The 19,424-nt window shown below is 47.7% G+C and overlaps 1 protein-coding gene across 2 annotated transcripts in view; it reads right to left on the reverse strand.

The window, feature by feature from the left end:
- The window catches only part of cenph (centromere protein H), a 49,813-nt gene that overhangs the window by 19,333 nt on the left and 11,056 nt on the right, over nt 1-19,424 (reverse strand). For both annotated transcript variants that reach the window (XM_038805589.1, XM_038805590.1), the window contains exons 3-5: nt 17,002-17,057; nt 6,133-6,181; nt 5,903-5,974 (exon numbers count right to left, since the gene is read on the reverse strand). In XM_038805589.1, the coding sequence (XP_038661517.1) occupies nt 5,903-5,974; nt 6,133-6,181; nt 17,002-17,057 (177 nt within the window). The remainder of the gene's footprint in view (nt 1-5,902; nt 5,975-6,132; nt 6,182-17,001; nt 17,058-19,424) is intronic.

The following is a 19,424-nucleotide window of genomic DNA, read 5'->3' on the forward strand; positions in this document are numbered from 1 at the left end:
AATATACCTGTACAACTGGTCATTATTGAATGGTTGGGTGCAAGTTGGATTGGATTGGATTTGTTTATTGTCACGTGTACCGAGGTACAGTGAAAAGTATTTTTCTGCAAGCAGCTCAACAGATCATTCAGTACATGGGAAGAAAAGGGAATTAAACAGAATTCAAGAAAATACATGAGCATACATAATAGGGCAACACAATATATACAATGTAACTACATAAGCATTGGCATCGGTTGAAGCATACAGGGTGTAGTGTTAATGAGGTCAGTCCATAAGAGGGTCATTTAGGAGTCTGGTGACAGTGGGGAAGAAGCTGTTTTTGAGTCTGTTTGTGCGTGTTCTCAGACTTCTGAATCTCCTGCCCGATGGAAGAAGTTGGAAAAGTGAGTAAGCCGGGTGGGAGGGATCCTTGATTATGCTGCCTGCTTTCCTCCGGCAGCGGGAGGTGTAAATGGAATCAATGGATGGGAGGCAGGTTCGTGTGATGGACTGGGCGGTATTCACGACTCTCTGAAGTTCCTTGCGGTCCTGGGCCGAGCAGTTGCCATACCAGGCTGTGATGCAGCCCGATAGGATGCTCTCGATAGTGCATCTGTAAAAGTTGGTAAGGGTTAATGTGGACATGCCGAATTTCCTTAGTTTCCTGAGGAAGTATAGGCGCTGTTGTGCTTTCTTGGTGATAGCGTCGACGTGAGTGGACCAGGATAGATTTTTGGTGATGTGCACCCCTAGGAATTTGAAACTGCTCACCATCTCTACCTCGGCTCCGTTGATGCTGACAGGGGTGTGTACAGTACTTTGCTTCCTGAAGTCGATGACCAGCTCTTTAGTTTTGCTGGCATTAAGGGAGAGATTGTTGTCGCTGCACCACTCCACTAGGTTCTCTATCTCCCTCCTGTATTCGGACTCGTCGTTATTCGAGATCCGGCCCACTATGGTCGTATCGTCAGCAAACTTGTAGATGGAGTTGGAACCAAGTTTTGCCATGCAGTCGTGTGTGTACAGGGAGTAGAGTAGGGGGCTAAGTACGCAGCCTTGCGGGGCACCGGTATTGAGGACTATTGTGGAGGAGGTGTTGGTGTTCATTCTTACTGACTGTGGTCTGTTGGTCAGAAAGTCAAGGATCCAGTTGCAGAGTGGAGAGCCAAGTCCTAGGTTTTGGAGCTTTGATATGAGCTTGGCTGGGATTATGGTGTTGAAGGCGGAGCTGTAGTCAATAAATAGGAGTCTGATGTAGGAGTCCTTGTTTTCGAGATGCTCTAGGGATGAGTGTAGGGCCAGGGAAATGGCGTCTGATGTGGACCGGTTGCGACGGTATGCGAATTGAAGTGGGTCAAGGCGTTCCGGGAGTATGGAGGTGATGCGCTTCATGATCAGCCTCTCGAAGCACTTCATTACAACTGACGTCAGGGCCACCGGGCGGTAGTCATTGAGGCACGTTGCCTGGTTCTTCTTTGGTACCGGTATGATGGTGGTCTTCTTGAAGCAGGTGGGGACCTCGGAGTGGAGTAGGGATAGGTTAAAGATGTCTGTGAAAACCTCTGCCAGCTGGTCCGCGCAGGCTCTGAGTGCATGACCAGGGATCACGTCCGGGCCCATCGCCTTCCGTGGGTTCACTTTCAGGAAGGCCGATCTGATTTCGGAAACTGTGATGGTGGGTATGGGTGAATTATGGGTTGCTGGGGCACTCGATAGCGGATTGTTGGTTACCTGCTCAAACCGAGCATAGAATGCATTAAGTTCATCGGGGAGGGGTGCACTGCTGCCAGAGATACTGCTCGGCTTCGCTTTGTAGCCCGTTATGTTGTTTAGTCCTTGCCACAACCGCCGAGAGTCTGTCTGTGACTCTAGCTTAGTTTGATATTCTCTCTTGGCATATCGGATGGCTTTGCGGAGGTCGTACCTGGATTTCTTGTATAGGACAGGGTCGTCTGCCTTGAACTCCTCAGATCTGTCCTTCAGTAGGGAGTCAATCTCGCGGTTGAGCCATGGTTTCCTGTTGGGGAACGTACGTACTGCTTTCTTTGGCACGCAGTCGTCCACACATTTGCTGATGAAGTCTGTGACGGTGGTGACATACTCATTTAAGTTAGTCGCTGAGTTCTTAAATATGGACCAGTCCACTGTCTCCAAGCAGTCACGTAAGAGCTCTTCGGTCTCCTCGGACCAGCACTGCACAACCTTCTTAGCTGGATTCTCCAGCTTGAGTTTCTGCTTGTAAGCCAGGAGAAGGAGCACAGTCTTATGGTCTGATTTCCCAAAGTGCGGTCGGGGGATGGAACGGTAGGCGCCCTTGATTTTTGAGTAGCAGTGGTCAAGAGTGTTGTCGCCCCTGGTGGTACAGGAGATGTGCTGGTGGAATTTTGGCAGTACTCTTGAGGTTGGCTTTGTTGAAGTCTCCGGCCACAATGAACAAGGCCTCCGGGTGTTCTGTTTCATAGTTGTTTATTACTGTGTACAGTTCATCCAGCGCCTTCCTCACTTCTGCCTGAGGTGGGATGTAGACCGCTGTGATAATGGCTGAAGTGAACTCACGTGGAAGATAGTATGGGCGGCACTTTACGGTCAAGTATTCCAGGTCTGGGGAGCAGTAGGTCGCCAGGGTCACCACATCCAAGCACCAGGAGGAGTTGATGAGGAGGCAAACCCCTCCACCTTTCGCTTTGCCTGAAGATGCCGTGCGGTCCGCCCGGTGAATAGAGAAGCCTTCAGGTTGTATGGCACAGTCGTGAGGCGGGGGTGAGCCATGTCTCTGTGAAACAGAGCACACAGCAGTCTCTTACTTCCCTCTGAGAGGCAAGTCTGGCGTTAAGTTCATCCAGCTTGTTTTCAATCGCTTGGACGTTTGCCAGGAGTATGCTGGGGAGAGGGGGTCTTGAAACCGCGTTCCTTCAGTCTAACCTGCAGACTGCTGCGTTTCCCTCGCTTTCTCGCTCGGCGGCTGCTGCTGGATGATCCTGGGATCCGATGGGAGATGTCCGCCCTTGTGGAAGGTAGGTGGTTGCATCTGGCGGGGTCCAGGGCACTGGCGGGGTCCAGGGCGCTAGCGAGGTCCAGGGCGCTGTTTAAGTTGAAGAAATCGGTCATTTTAACTGCTCACATTCACTCCATGTCTCTGCTTGTGCTAGGTGAAGGATGTTCTGAAGTTGTATAACACCTCTAGCAATTAATTTTAATTGGTTTCCAACCATCTTAGTGCTTCTTCTAGGTAGTGAGTGACTGAGATAAAGACATTGGCTCAGTCTTTGCAGCGTCCTCCTCCTTATCATCAGCTCTTCAGCTTGCTGGATAGCTTTAGGGTTTGGGTCTTCCATAATTTTGTTGATAGCTTCTTGGGCGTCGATATTCAGCCACACATTAAAGTCATTAGTATCTAATTCAGCTTCAAGTACAGACCTGTTGTCCAGATTGTATACTTTGAATCCATCATGGTCACAATTTTCCTCTCACTTTCAAGTATTAACTTTTTAAAAATAAATTTAACGGGTGTTTTCTGCAGGAATTTTTGATACAGTTGATTTAGCTTCTTGCCAGGCGCAGCGACATATGTAGATTCCTTCTTTCACACAACTTTTCGCAGGCAAATTGTCACATCAGAAAATCCACCATTCACTTGATTAGTTTACTTCTGTATTTACATTTGATGGTCACCATGATGCATTTGTCAAAAGTTCAGCCCCTTGACCTTGTGTTTTTCAGTAGGTAAACAATTGATGCTAACACCTGGGTTATTAGATTTTCTGGGGGTGAGGGTGCAAGGCAGTTGTCAGGCAGCAAAATGGTTCCTTCAATAGTTCTGAAATTATTTCCAACATTCAATATGAATTTATGGTGGAACGAGTCTTCAGAAGCCAATGAAGTCACAGGTTTTGGTGCCACATGAGGATGGCATGGCAGTGATTTTAGATTTAAATGATGGAAGCAATGAGCTTTGGCAAAATTTCCAATAACGAGTAAAGTCTTTTGTGGCAGAAACGAGCGGACTGGAAAATTTTCTTTAATTCAGTGGGAAATTATGCGGCTGGCTTGTTCTCAGACTGTTGTTCTCCTCTTTCATAATTCTGTGCCAGTTCTCAAATCCCGCTCACCATCCTTTGCTAGCTCCAAACTCTACTGGATCATTGGTATTTAAATTCATTTTGAAGCAATATGTCTTGGCCAGGACCAGAAATGGGTACGCCATCAACTCTGCTGGGTGAACCATGAGATACTTGATTGATGTTAGCATATCAAGCTTTAGTTTTTGCTTGAACACTTGCAGCATTGATTCAGTGATCCCAATTCTTTGTGAAACAAATGCTTATGTTACACCTTCTAGATTTCAACTTCTTGGCGATGATGTAAGAATTTCTCTTTCATGAATCAGTAGACTTGATTTTGCATTGATCATTGTATGGGTAGAAGTTCAAATTCCAAAGATGTGCGGGTTAGGTGGATTGGCCATGCTAAATTGCCCGTAGTGTCCTAGAAAGTAAGGTTAAGGGGGGGTTGTTGGGTTACGGGTATAGGGTGGATACGTGAGTTTGAGTAGGGTGGTCATTGCTCGGCACAACATCGAGGGCCGAAGGGCCTGTTCTGTGCTGTACTGTTCTATGTTCTAAGTTCAAGTTTGATCAGTATTTACAGATAAAATTGCCACCTTAATCATGAGGCTTCCTTCTCATTAGTTGGCTTTAGGGGCTGGTTTAGCACAGTGGGGCTAAGACAGCTGGCTTGTAATGCAGAATAAGACCAGCAGCGTGGGTTCAATTCCCGTACTAGCCTCCCCGAACAGGCGCTGGAATGTGGCGACTAGGGGCTTTTCACAGTAACTTCATTGAAGCCTAATTGTGACAATAGATTATTATTTATTCTGAATCATCAGTGGAGCTCATAGATCTCTTTAGTGAAGCTTTTCAGGAGGTACAAGGCTGATAGACTGATCCATCCTAAGGCAGGCCATGTCTAAAATTACAACTTGTACTCTAAAGAGGAAGTCCAATATATTAATTTAAAGATGTTAGCCTGGATTTTAAACCCAGGGTACTTTGGTAGTGGAAAACAGCTTCCGTCCACCCTGGAAATGCCCCCTACCCTGGCCAAACATCTCGCTTGGAATTAGTTGCAAATGAAAGCAGACTCCCTAGTCTCTACAGAGAGTTTTACCATAGTGAGAGGTTCAGCAGCTTGTCATATTATGAAAAACAGAAGCCAAGAACTACTGCAAATAAAAACATGCCTGTTGCTGATGGGGACTATGCACATAAATAGGAAGAGACCTCTCGAGAGAGCTCCAAAGCACCCCCAACTGTGCTGTCTTTACAACACTGGAGCCTGACAGAGAATTGGACAAAACAGCGGAAAGAATATGGCAGAGTCCCAATTTACCTTAACTTAATTCAATTTGCATGCACCTTCCCAGATATGGGAGCATGTCGGGTTTTGCATCTGGAAAATGTATTGGAGTTCATAGTAGGTTAGAAGATGTGGGGATGTGATGCAGCATAATTTGGAGTTGGTTTTCACCAATACCCATCGCAGATATATTAAAAGAAAAATATTGACAGGGCAAGGATAGAAAATTTAGGCCATCAAAACACCAAATAGTTATTTTTTGGAACCAAATAGAAACACAAGTTTGTTGCAGTCCAGTGAAGATTTTAATTTAAAAAATTTTAGTTGCCTTCAAAGCTACATACCATCTGACTTAAGCATTCTGTCACCATCATGAGGCCAATATCTCGGAATTCTCAATGTAAGAGCACTGAGACACTACTTTCACCACAGACTGCAGTGGTTCAAGGAGGTGGCCTGCCCCACCTTTTCAAGGGCATGGTTGTGGAATATTTTAGATTTGGAACGGAGTCACAAATTAGGGTAAAAGTTCCTCGACAAAAATAGGATCGGGAGTTTTCTATACCTGTGAAGAGCCATGGTTTTGTGCTGAAAAGATACTGAAACATCTTCCAAATCCTTTTCAAGTCCTTGAATCCTGTAGAGAAGTCAAAGAAAATAATCATTTCACAAATAAATGACAGATCATCTTGTTCTACCAATGTTTCTCGGTATTGAAAATTATTTTGTAATGATAGAAGTGTAGTATAATTCATCCTTTAGCTCACTGAAACTTGGTAAATTGCTCAAACATACACTTCTTTCAGGTTGTCTTCTGATATAGCCTCAGAATTGGTTTCAGCACCTGGTAATAAAATACAGATACCAGATAAAGTTAGAATTTAAAAGTGAGAGTGAGTGAGCGCACATGTATGTGATGAAGGCACAATTCACAATAGTCATTATTCATGCTGCGTTAAACATCTACAAGTACTAACTCTTAACAAGCATTGATTTTTGGTATTCAAGAACCTATCTCCAGTCACATATGATGTCCACAAAAACTTTCCAACAGAAGTCACTGGAAGATAACTGGGAATGGCAATTGTTATGATCCCAATTGATGTTAGAAGGAAGATACCAGAATGAAACCCTGGCTCAAAAGACCGTAACTTTTACTTTTTTTAATGAAACGTGAAGGAACAGTGTCAGAGGACCACTAATTAGTTTCTCAAGAAACATTAAAAAAGTGTTAAATATGAACGATTGAATTATTATACAATACACCTTTACCCACCCTTTAGTTTAATAAATGCACACGGATTTTAAGATTAACATGGATTACAAAGTGATCTCATTAGCACCAAATCCCTTTCAGCACTCAGATTGGCTGTGGTCAAAAATACATTTGGCTCTAAACCCAAGTTAGTATCTGTGGATTTCTGCTCAGAATCACCTCATATGATTGTCACGAAAGTTTCCAAACTCCACTCCCAGTGATCGAGAGAGACTGGATAGGCTGGGGTTGTTTTCTATGGAGCAGAGTAGGCTGATTGGGGTATATTGAGGTACCTTATTGACGTATATAAAATTATGAAGGACACATAGGGCAGACAGGAAGGTACATTTCCCCTTAGAGGGTCAGTAACCAGGGGGCAAGGTACTGTGGGATTTCTAGGATGGAGAGGAGGAGGGGTAGATTGCTGGCGGTGACTGGAGGTTAATCTTTGTCCCACCCGTTGGGTGGTTCTGGGTGCCATCTGGGTGGGCTCTGTTTCATGAATATGGGAGATGGAGGGCATAATCCCTCAGAGTAGAAATGACTGACTTGGGGGAAAGGGGGGTGATGAGACACCTCCGATGCAGTTGGGTACGTGGAATGTGCAGGGTTTAGAGGTGCCCAGTGAAGCGTGCAAGAGTTTTCTTTCATTTGAAGAGCATGAGGGCTGACGCGGTGCTTTTGCAGGAGACCCACTTGCAAATGAGGAACCAGATTAGGCTCCATAAGGTTTGGGCGAGTCAGGTGTTCCACTCGGGCTTTGACAGCAGGTCCAGGGGGTGGCGATCCTAATTAATTAATTGATTTCAGATGGGGAAGATGGTAACCGGACCGGAGTTGTGGGGACGTTGGAAGTTAAATCGGTGATTTTGGTGAGTCTGTATGCTCCAAATTGGGATGATGTAGTGTTCATGAAGAGGATGTTGGCCGCCATACCAGACATGGATATGCACAGTTGATCTAGGGGGGAGATTTGAATTGTGTTTTGAATCCTAAATTGGATCGGTCTAAGCTGAAGTTATTGGACCCTTCGGGGGTAGCAAAGGTACTGACTCTCTTTATGAAGGAGATGGGTGGAGAGGATCTGTGGCAGTTTTTGAAGCCTGGTGGTAGGGAATTCTTTTTTTTTTTACTGCGTGCATAATATGTATTGGCATATCGCTTTTTCATGATGGGGCGGTCTTTGATGCCAGGGGTGAGGAAAGCGGAATGTTCCACAATATTTATTTTGGATTCTGCTCCGCACCTTTAAAAAAAAATTTTAATTAGTTTTTTTTATAATTAAGGGACAATTCAGCATGGCCAATTCATCTACCCGGCACATATTTTTGGGTTGTGGGCGTGAGACCCACATAGACACGGAGAATGTGCAAACGCCACACAGGCAGTGGCCTGGGGCCCGGATTGATCAGGGTCCTCGACGCCATGAGGCAGCAGTGATAACCACTGTGCTGCCCATTCATGTTCCGCACTTGGTGGATGTGGCTTTGGAGATGGGACTGGTTCAACGGCCAGTGTGGAGTTTGGATGTGGGGCTGTTGGCAGATTTGGGATTTTTTGTGGATTGATGAGTATGTGGGCTTTAACAAATGGGTAGTCCTCAGAACTGTGGGAGGCCCTGAAGGTGGTGGTGAGAGGAGAGATAATCTTGCATACGTCGCAGGCGGATAGAGGCGCAATGGAAGAATGCCAAAGGTTGGTGGAGGAGATCTTGGAGGTAGATGATAGGCATTTGAGTGACCCTACCCCAGAGCTCCTGGCTAGAGGAAGAGGCAGCAGAGGCAGTTTGTTCTATTATCCACTCATAACAAAGCAATGCGCCAGTTGCGGTGTATGAAGTAGGTAATGTACGAATATCGGGAGAAGGGCAGTCGTCTTTTAGCTGGTCAGTTGAGGTGGAAGGCCCCCTCCCGAGAGATTGTTCAGGTTTGGGATTTGGGTGATGGACTTGTGCTTGCGCCGGATAAAGTTAATGGGGCATTCTAGAAGAATCTTTATAGGTTGGAGCCGCCAAGGGCGGAATTGGATATCTCGGACTTTCTGGAGGAGTTAGTGTCCCGAGGTGAAGGATCGGGAAGGGTTGGAGGAGCTGTTGGGTGCAGGGGAGGTCCGCCAGCTATTGGGCGAATGCAGATGGGTAAAGTGCCGGGACCAGATAGGTTCCCGGTAGAATTTTAGTAAACGTTTGCTGATTGGCTGGTACCGTTACTGGTGGAGATGTTTGAGAATTCGGTAGCATGGGGATCACTTCCGGAGACAATGATGCAAGCGTCCATTCCGCTTCTGTTAAAATAACACAAGGGCCCGGTGGAGTGCGGGTCGCACTGCCAGATTTCCTTATTAAATGTGGATGCTAAGATTTTGGCCAAGGTTGGAGGAGTGTCGCCCTCAGATTATTGGGGAGGCTCAGGTGGGGTTTATGAATGATGTGGAGATTCCGGTGTTGGACTGGGGTGAGCACAGTAAGAAGTCTTACAACACCAGGTTAAAGTCCAACAGGTTTGTTTCAAACACTAGCTTTCGGAGCACTGCTCCTTCCTCAGGTAAATGAAGAGGTATGTTCCAGAAACATATATATATAGACAAATTCAAAGATGCCAGACAATGCTTAGAATGCGAGCATTTGCAGGTAATTGAGTCTTTACAAATGCAGAGATAGGGTAACCCCAGGTTAAAGAGGTGTGAATTATCTCAAGGCAGGACAGTTGGTAGGATTTCGCAGGCCCAGGCCAGATGGTGGGGGCTGAATGTAATGCGACATGAATCCCAGGTCCCAGTTGAGGCTGTACTCATGTGTGCGGAACTTGGCTATAAATTTCTGCTCGGCGATTCAGCGTTGTCGCGCGTCTGGATCTGGAATGGACTACCCAAGAGCATGTTGGAGACTTTCAAAAAAGATTGGATAATTATCTGAAGAGAAAGAAATTTACAAGGCTCCTGGGAAAAGATGGGAGGAGTGGGACTAAGTGATTTATTCTTGCAGAGAGCCAGCAAGATACAACTGGCCATATGGTCTCCTCCCGTTCTGTAAATATTCTACGATTCTGACTTCCGGTGGCGGCAATGCAGAGCTAAGCCGCACATTCGGCAGATCCCGCTGAAAACGGACTTTGGGGCTCTTTTCAGGGCCCCCAATGGAGCTGTGTCGGCAAATCCCGACGTGGGAAGAGGACAGGAGTCGACCCCTACTGTCCTATGGTCCGGACCAGGAGTGGGGTAAGGAGAAACACGGAGAAAGCACCCCTAAAAAAGCGGGGGAAGGAAGACACAATGGCGGCCGGCAGAGGCCTTGAGGCAGTGGGCTCAGGAGCAGCAGGCGACTCTGCTGCGCTGCTTCCAGGAGCTGAAGTTGGAGCTGCTGGAGTCGCTGAAGGTAACCAACAGGGAGCTGATGGAGACCCAGACAGCCCAGGGGGCTGCGATCCAGGAGCTGCAACAGCAGGCCTCCGAAAGGGAGGATGAGGTCTTGGCCGTGGCGGGGAAGGTGGAGATGCACGAGGCGCTCCATAAAAGATGGCAGGAGCGGTTCGAGGAGCTGGACAACCGGTCGAGGAGGAAGAATCTGTGGATCCTGGGCCTCACGGAGGGGCTGGAGGGGTCAGACCTGGCGGCCTATGTGGCGGTTATGTTAAACTTGCTGATGGGGGCTGGGTCCTTCCAGGAGCCCCTGGAGTTAGAGGGGGCCCACAGAATTCTGGCTAGGAGGCCCAAGCCGAACGAGCCGCCGTGGGCGGTGTTGGTGCGGTTTCATCGGTTCGTGGATCGTGAGTGTGTGCTCTGGTGGGCCAAGAAGGAGCGGAGCAGCAAGTGGGAGAACACGGAGGTGCTGATCTTCCAGGACTGGAGAGCGGAGGTGGCGAGGCGGAGGGCCGGGTTTAACCGGACAAAGGCAGTGCTCCATAGACGGAGTGTGAAGTTTGGCATGTTGCAGCCGGCGCGTCTGTGGGTCACCGATAAGGATCGGCACCATTATTTTGAGTCCCCGGAGGAGGTGTGGGCCTTTGTGCAGGCCAAGAAATTGGACTCAAACTGAGGGTCTAAGATGGGGGATACTGTATAATACTGCATTTGTATTTGCTTGGTTTAATGCGAGATGTGGGTTGGCCTTAGGGTGGGTGGGGTGATGTCGATTTGTCTTTTCTATATGGGTATTTCTGTCGGGGTCTGGTGGATGGGTTCGGGCAGGGGGGTAAACGGGGAGTTCGGAGAGCTGCTGGGGGGACTGACAATGGGAGTAGCCCTGGAGGAGGCGGGGCCGGGCAGGGCGAAAGCGCGGGCTTTCTGCGGCTTTCCCGCGCTGGGAGCGGGGTCGGGCTGAGAAGCGCGGGTCGTTGCTGGCTGTTTTCTTTTCCCGCGCAAGAGCCCGGGGGGGGTACCGGGTTGCTGCTGAAAAGGTCAGGAAGGAGCTGGAGGACGCAGGGGGTGCTAGGGGGTGGGGTTTGCCGCCGTGGGAAACTGGCAGAGCGGGGGACGCTGGCCGGTGGTGGGCAAGGGATGGGGTCGTTTGAGGCGTTAAATGTGGTGGCTGACAGCGGCGGGAGATATGTGATGGTGAGTGGTAAGCTGCAGGGGGAGCGGGTGGTGTTGGTGAATGTTCACGCCCCAAATTGGGACGATGCGGGGTTTATGCGGCGTATGTTGGGCCGCATTCCGGACCTGGAGGTGGGGGGCCTGATCATGGGGGGGACGGGGGGGGGGGGGACTTCAACACGGCACTGGATCCCCCATTGGATCGATCCAAGTCCCGGATAGGTAAGAGGCCGACAGCGGCTGAGGTGTTTAGGGGATTTATGGACCAGATTTTGGGGGGGGGGGGTGGATCCCTGGAGGTTTGCGAGCCCAAGGGCCAGGGAGTACTCGATTTTCTCCCACGTACATAAGGCCTACTCGAGGATTGATTTTTTTTGTCCTGAGCAGGGGGTTGGTTTCGAGGGTGGAGGATGTGGAATACTCCGCCATTGCCATTTCAGATCATGCCCCGCACTGGGTGGACCTCGGGCTGGGGGAAGAGAGGGACCAACGTCCGCTCTGGCGCTTGGAGGTGGGGCTGCTGGCAGAGGAGGAGGTGGCCGAGAGGGTTCGGGGTGTATCGAGAGGTATCGTGAGGCCAATGACAACGGGGAGGTCCAAGTGGGGATGGTCTGGGAGGCATTGAAGGGGGTGATGAGGGGGGAAATTGATCTCCATCCGAACCTATAGGTAGAGGGGGGAGCAGAGGGAGAGGGAGAGACTGATAGGGGAGATGGTGAGGGTGGATAGGAGATATGCGGAGGCTCCAGAGGAGGGATTGCTGGGGGAGAGGCGTAGCCTTCAGGCCAGATTCGACCTATTGACTACCAGAAAGGCGGAAGCTCAGTGGAGGAAAGCACAGGGGGCGGTGTATGAGTATGGGGAAGGCGAGCAGGATGCTGGCACACCAGCTCCGAAAGCGGGACGCGGCCAGGGAGATTGGGGGAGTGACGGATAGGGCTGGGAAGGTGGTGCGGAGAGGAGTAGATGTTAATGGGGTCGTCAGAGACTTCTATGGGGAACTGTACCGGTCGGAACCCCCGGTGGAGGGGGGTGGAATGGGGCGCTTCTTGGACAAGCTGCGATTCCCGAGGGTGGAGGAGGAGCAGGTGGAGGGACTAGGGGCGCCGATCGAGCTGTTCAAAGGGATAGGGAGCATGCAGTTGGGGAAGGCGACAGGGCCGGATGGGTTTCCGGCGGAATTTTATAAAAGGTATTTGGACCTGTTGGGCCCCCTGTTGGTCCGGATCTTTAACGAGGCAAGGGAGGGGGGGGGCTTTGCCCCCAACTATGTCACGGGCGCTGATTTCCTTGATCCTGAAGCGGGACAAGGACCCTCTGCAGTGCAGGTCATATAGGCCGATTTTGCTGCTAAACGCCGACGCTAAGCTGCTGGCAAAGATCCTGGCCACTAGAAAAGAGGATTGCGTGCCCGGGGTCATTCATGAGGACCAGACGGGGTTTGTGAAGGGAAGGCAGTTGAATACGAACGTGCGAAGGATCCTCAATGTCATTATGATGCCGGCCATGGAAGGGGAGGCGGAGATAGTGGTGGCATTGGATGCGGAGAAGGCCTTTGATAAGGTTGAAGTGGGAGTATTTGTGGGAGGTGTTGGAGAGGTTTGGGTTTGGGGAGGGGTTTATCCGGTGGGTGAGGCTGCTCTACGAGGCCCCGATGGCGAGTGTAGCCACAAATAGGAGGAGGTCGGAGTACTTTCGGCTGTACTGGGGGACGAGACAGGGGTGCCCCCTGTCCCCCTTGCTCTTCGCATTGGCGATTGAGCCCCTGGCCATGGCATTGAGGGAGTCAGGGAACGGGAGGGGCCTGGTGCGGGGTGGGGAGGAGCATCGAGTGTCGCTGTATGCGGACGACCTGTTGCTGTATGTGGCGGATCCGGTAGGGGGGATGCCAGAGGTGATGAGGATTCTTAGTGAATTCGGGGGTTTCTCTGGGTAGAAGTTGAACCTGGGCAAGAGTGAGTTGTTTGTGGTGCATCCGGGGGATCAAGAGGAGGGGATTGGTAGGCTCCCACTGAAGCAGGCAGGGAAGAGCTTCAGGTACCTAGGGGTCCAGGTGGCAGGGAGTTGGGGGGCCCTGCACAAGCTCAACCTCACAAGGTTGGTGGAGCAGATGGAGGAGGAGTTTAAGAGGTAGGATATGTTACCGCTGTCATTGGCGGGGAGGGTGCAGTCCGTTAAGATGACGGTGCTCCCGAGGTTTTTGTTCCTGTTCCAGTGCCTCCCCATCCTTATCCCGAAGGCCTTTTTTTTGGAGGGTCAACAGGAGTATCACGGGATTTGTGTGGGCGCATGGGACTCCGAGAGTGAGAAGAGTGTTCCTGGAACGGGGCAGGGATAGGGGGGGGCTGGTGTTGCCCAACCTCTGTGGGTACTATTGGGCTGCCAACGCAGTGATGGTGCGCAAGTGGGTAATGGACGAGGAAGGGGAGGCGCTGGTAACGGCGCCGCTGCCGCTCCCTCCAACTAAGTATACCACGAGCCCGGTGGTGGTGGCTACCCTCAAAATTTGGGGGCAATGGAGACGACTTAGGGGAGAAATGGGGGGCTCGATGGAGGCCCCGATACGGGGGAACCATCGGTTTGTCCCAGGGAGCATTGATGGCGGATTTCTGGGCTGGCACAGGGAGGGGTTAGGAGGTTGAGGGACCTGTTTGTGGAGGGGAGGTTCGCGAGCTTGGGGGAGTTAGAGGGGAAGTTTGGGCTCCCCCCAGGGAACATGTTTAGGTACATGCAGGTGAGGGCGTTTGCCAGGCAGCAGGTGGAGGGGTTCCCCTTGCTGCCCCCACGAGGGGTGCGGGATCGGTTGCTCTCGGGAGTGTGGGTTGGAGGAGGGAGGATTTTGGACGGTTCCAGGTAAATTTCTCGAAATCAATTGCTCAAAAGCTAATTGCTCAAAGTCAATTGCTCGTAAAATCATTTCTCGAACTATCAATTGATCGAAAGATAGATTGCTCGAAAGCCGACATTTATTCTTTAAACGATCACTAATAAATATTTAAACGTTAATTACCAATTCTTTCAAAGCAATTCACTCTTTAAACGATAACTAATAAATAATTAACCGTTAAACACCACTGCTAAATACCATTAATTCTGGAAACCTCGAACCCTCAAGATGGATATAAGTTTCATAGCGAGCGAAAAAGGGTAGCAGAAATTGTGTTTGGATGGTCACCTATATATTAAGGACAAAGCGGTGAACAATAAGATATATTGGAAATGTGCAATGTCCAAAAGAAGAAAATGTTGTGCGCGTGTTATCACTATTGATGATAGTATCACGAAACAAAGTGGGAATCAGAACCATGCAGGAGACGCTGCTGGAATTGAAGCTACTAAAGCAATGGAGAAAGTGAAAGAACATGCGATGAATAGTCGCGATACACCGCAATATATTGTATCATGTGCCTCAATAGAGGTAAGTGGTGCTGCAGCTGTGAAGCTCCCTTCAGTAGAAAATATGAAAAGAACCATATGCAATATACGCGCAAGAAAGAATGTTGGACATGCTTTGCCTAATAGTTACCTCGATCTTGATAGCCCTGAAGAGTTTTCAAAAAGCAGCAAAGGAGATTTATTCCTTATTTATGACTCTGGTCCCACAAATGGTCGTATATTAATTTTTGCAACCCAAAAGAATCTCGATATCTTAGTACGTTCGGAGCACTGGTATGCTGATGGAACATTTAAAACTGTGCCCTCGATTTTTGCTCAATTGTATACAATACATGGTGTGAAATCAGGTAATGTTATACCCCTTGTATATGCACTGCTACCTAACAAGACTGAAGAAACGTATAGGAAGTTCCTGATGGCTTTAAAAGAAAAAATCCCTATATTCCAGCCATTGACAATAATGATTGATTTTGAAATGGCCATGGTTAAGGCCATAGAACAAGAATTTCCAATGTCTAAATGTCGTGGGTGTTTTTTTCATTTTTGTCAAACCCTTTATAGAAAAATTCAAGGAAGTGGCCTAAAGCTTATATACGACACCAATGCCGAATTTGCTTTTAAAGCTCGTCTCTTATCTGCATTGGCATTTATACCGATACCCAATGTTGTGGCAACATTTGAATCTTTAACTGGAAATGAGATTTTTCCAGATGAACTTCAAGGAGTAGTGGATTACTTTGAAGATACGTGGATTGGTCGGCCGTATAGACACAACCGTAGACGTACTCCTATATTTAAACATGAAATATGGAACTGTTTCGATTACGTCAAAGAAGGATTGCCGAAAACGAACAATTCTATTGAGGGATGGCACAACAGTTTCCAACCTCAACTAACTGCTTGTCATCCGTCGATTTGGAAGTTTATAGATGGCTTAAAGCGAGAGCAAAGTTTACACGAGTTGCAAATCGAACAATTTGTGGGAGGTGTGAGTACAGCTGGGAGCAGAAAAAAATACCGTGACTGCGCACAACGATTACAGGATATTGTGTCAAAATATAACGAAACGGGAAATGTAGAAGAATATTTTAGAAGTGTTGCACACAATATTGCATACTAATGGAGTAGCCAACATATATTGGCAATCCTGAATTTTAACTTTATTTTTTTTCTTACTAAAATCTTTTAAACTTTTTATAAATTGTAAAGACTAATAAAATTATGAATTGTAATTGTTGGTATTATTTATTGAACCAATTAATTGTTTTTATTTTCTTACAAAAATTAGTTGTTTTTTTATGTAATGAACCTTGTTCATCTTGGGTATTCCTTTTTTGAAGTACTGCTTTTCGAGCAATCTATCATTCGATCAATTGATAGTTCGAGAAATAATTTTTCGAGCAACTGACTTCGAGCAATTAGCTTATACCGCGTAAGGCCTCGGTGGAGGAACTGAGGGGTAAATGGGAAGAGGAGCTGGGTGAGGAGATTGAGGAGGGGACGTGGGCGGATGCCCTGGAGAGAGTGAATTCCTCCTCTTCCTGTGCGAGGCTTAGCCTCATACAGTTCAAGGTGCTGCATAGGGCCCACATGACTGGGACGAGGATGAGTAGGTTTTTCGGGGGCGACGACAGGTGTGCTAGTTGCTCGGGGAGCCCAGCGAACCACGTCCATGCGAGGCCCCCGAGCGTGGAGGCCTGGATCAATGATATGGCGGGGTTCATTAAATTGGAGAAGGTGAAATTTGCCCTGAGGGGATCAATACAAGGGTTCTTTAGGCGGTGGCAGCCTTTCCTGGACTTCCTGGCAGAACGGTAGGAAAATAGGCCGGCAGCAGCAGTAACCCGGGGGGGTGGGGGGGGGGGGAGGGGTTTGAATCGGTGGGAGGGAGAACTGTGTACATGGGTTTGTAGAATGTGGCGGATGCTGTCTCTTTCCCTTTTGTTGTTTTTTTCTTCTTTTGTTTGTAGTTGCTTTTGAAGTTGGGTAGGGTACTGTTCTTGGGGTGTTACCGCGGTTGTTTTGTTAATAGAGTTGAGATGTTTATATTTTGTAAAAATTTCAATAAACATAATTTTTTTAAAAAACTATTCTACGATTCTATGACTGAGACCAAATATCGGGCCCAGTGTTGCCAAGGCGAATACCAAGTAACTTAACCTAAATTAAGCAATGAATTTTCCAGTTTTTTAATGGTTTAGTTTTACACAAAGCAGGCTTTTGTTCCTGGAACTACTGGGGAATCATATAAAATAAACTTAAATTGTATCAATAGTTTCTCTATCAGCATTATTTTTCCATGTTATAAAATCAAACATGTCCCATACAAATAAATACATTTACTTGTTGCAAGAGTTACTTTATTACATTTTTAAATTAAGGTTGGCTTTAACAAAGGGAAATAAAAGCTACAACATTTCAGTACTCAAAGCACCCTGAAAGGTGTACTTAGGTGACTGATATAATTCATAAGAACTTACAAGCTTTCACACTGGTCTTCAGTTCTACTGTTTGTTGGATTACTTGATCCTTTAACCTGTAAAAATAAAATTGCAGAAACATAAGAATAACAAGAACTTTTTGTTGCACATACCTGGGCAGTTGAGAAACATCACGATGGGGAAACACCAGTATTGTGCTAGTCTTACTATTGTAGAATTCCATTAGGAAAAAATATTACTTGCTTAACACTGAATAACGTTGACCCTCCACATACGTAGAAAATCGTGCAGCATGAAATTTCGATGTACTGCCCACCTGAGCCAAGCTTCAATATTCAACTTATTGCTTCTTCATTGCTTTTCTCGTTGACTGCTTAATTTCAACTGGGCACAAATGCGAGCCATTCACGTCATGACCTGCATTCTATCCTGTGCTAAGTTTTGTTCACCTGCCCGTAGTTCCCAAAGTTCTTCATCTTCCAGCAGTGCATTAATTTCAAAAATCCTTTCCTTATTTACAAATTCCTCCATGGCTCAATTCCTTCACATCTTCAACACTTCCAACGTGAATATTTAAGTCTTTTGATTTGGGTATACCACACTTCACTCCAACATCGGAGACAGAGGGTACAGCCAGAATGCTCTAATCTATGGAATTCACTTTGCAAACTCTCCCACTTTGCAAAATCTTTCATCTTAACTAATTTGTCAAAGCCGATTTCTTCAACAAAGTCTTTCTCTGAAGTCCTCCTTAATTCACATTGCTTATAAAGAATTTTGGACATTTTTTACTAGAATATTGTAATCTCATGTGGTTGGGGAGGGGCATAGAAGAAAGTACATTTAAGGTACTTTAAAGAGAGAGGCAGAACTTCACCAAAGAGCATGGAGAGCCCGGCAGAACTTCGCTAAACCCCATAGCTTATAAGGCTATGACGTGAACGGCTCGCATTTGTGTCCAGTTGAAAAGGCATTCTGGACTAAGTGAGGAAAATTGGATGAGAATAGATAAGTGCTTGAGGACCAGCACAGACACAATGGCCTGAAGGGCCTCTTTCTGTGGTGTGACACTCTCACTCTACAACAATAGTGGAGCGATTAAGAACAGGAACATTCAGGAGGCCAGAATTGCAGATATAATGGAGAGCAGTAGGGTTAGAGGAGTTTTCAGAAATAGAGAAGGCTTAGGCCATGGAGGGATTTGAAAACCAGGAAGAGAAGTATAAAATGGAGGTGTTGTGGCAGCACGGTGGCGCAGTGGTTAACGTTGCTGCCTCACGGTGCTGAGGATCTGGGTTCGATCCCGCCCCCTGTCCATGTGGAATTTGCAAATTCTCCTCGCATCTGCGTGGGTCTCACCCCCACAACCCAAAGATGTGCAGGGTTGGTGGATTGGCCATACTAAATTGCCCCTTAATTAGAAAGCAATTGGGTACTCTACATTGATAATAAATAAATTAATGAATTAAAAAATAATAAAAAATAAAATGGAGGTGTTGCATATAAAATATAAGCCATCCTTGAACATAAAAGCAATGTCAAAGTAAGGAGATTCATATGCGACGGCTGAACCACAATTAGAATTAAGATCAACCCGAAGGCGGCTTCCGGTGTGCACCATGGAGTAAGTGGTCACACACAAGGCAGCTCCTGCCCAAGGTTACAGAAAAGAGCTCTTTTTTAATCAATACGGGGTGGAATTTTGATGAAAAGGCGTAGGTGAATGTTGGAGGTGTACTTTCCCCCAGGAATGGTATGTTTCTTGGTTACCAGACCCGCAGAAACAGTGAAAGATTTGGTTGAAGCTGCAGCAAAGACAAAAGCCTCTTCCAGCATGCAGGTGGGGGGGAAGGGCGAGCTTAAAGGCCTCAAGCTGACTTGAGGGCCTTTATGAAAGCTTAATTCTAGCAGCAGAGGGAACAACTGTGAAAAGATCTCACCAAGGCCATTGAAGAAGCGGTGATGGCTGACATCCGGTGACGGCGGGCGGGAGGCAGCCGCGCGTTGGAGGGCTCCCGTTCGGGGACGGCATTGTCGGGGATTGACACCCGGTTCTAGGGGCAGCAAAGGCGGTGAAGGCCAGGAGAAAGCACAGGGCAGGGATATGTCGAGGTCCAGTAAGAAAACGGCTATGAAAACAGCTGAAAGTTCTTGGGTAGTAGAAAGGTCACCGTGGGGTCACCAAGGAAAATGGAGGCTGGAGCACCAGGGGAGGCCGCATTGCTTCCGGCTGAAGAAATAACTACGGTAATGGCTGCGGAATTCGAAAGGTAGTTTACAAAATTCATGGAGACAATGAGGCAGGAGATGAGGGAGGTTTTGAGTATGCTGGTGGAGGAGGCGATTTCCCCGGTGATGACGGTGTTGGCGAGCACAGTGGCGGAGGTGCGGGAGCAAGGGGAGGCGCTGAAGGAAGTGGAGGAGACATTATTGCAGCATGGTGATCAACTTACGTCGATGGG

The sequence above is a fragment of the Scyliorhinus canicula genome, chromosome 8 (assembly GCF_902713615.1).
Source record: "Scyliorhinus canicula chromosome 8, sScyCan1.1, whole genome shotgun sequence".
Classification (NCBI taxonomy): domain Eukaryota; kingdom Metazoa; phylum Chordata; class Chondrichthyes; order Carcharhiniformes; family Scyliorhinidae; genus Scyliorhinus; species Scyliorhinus canicula.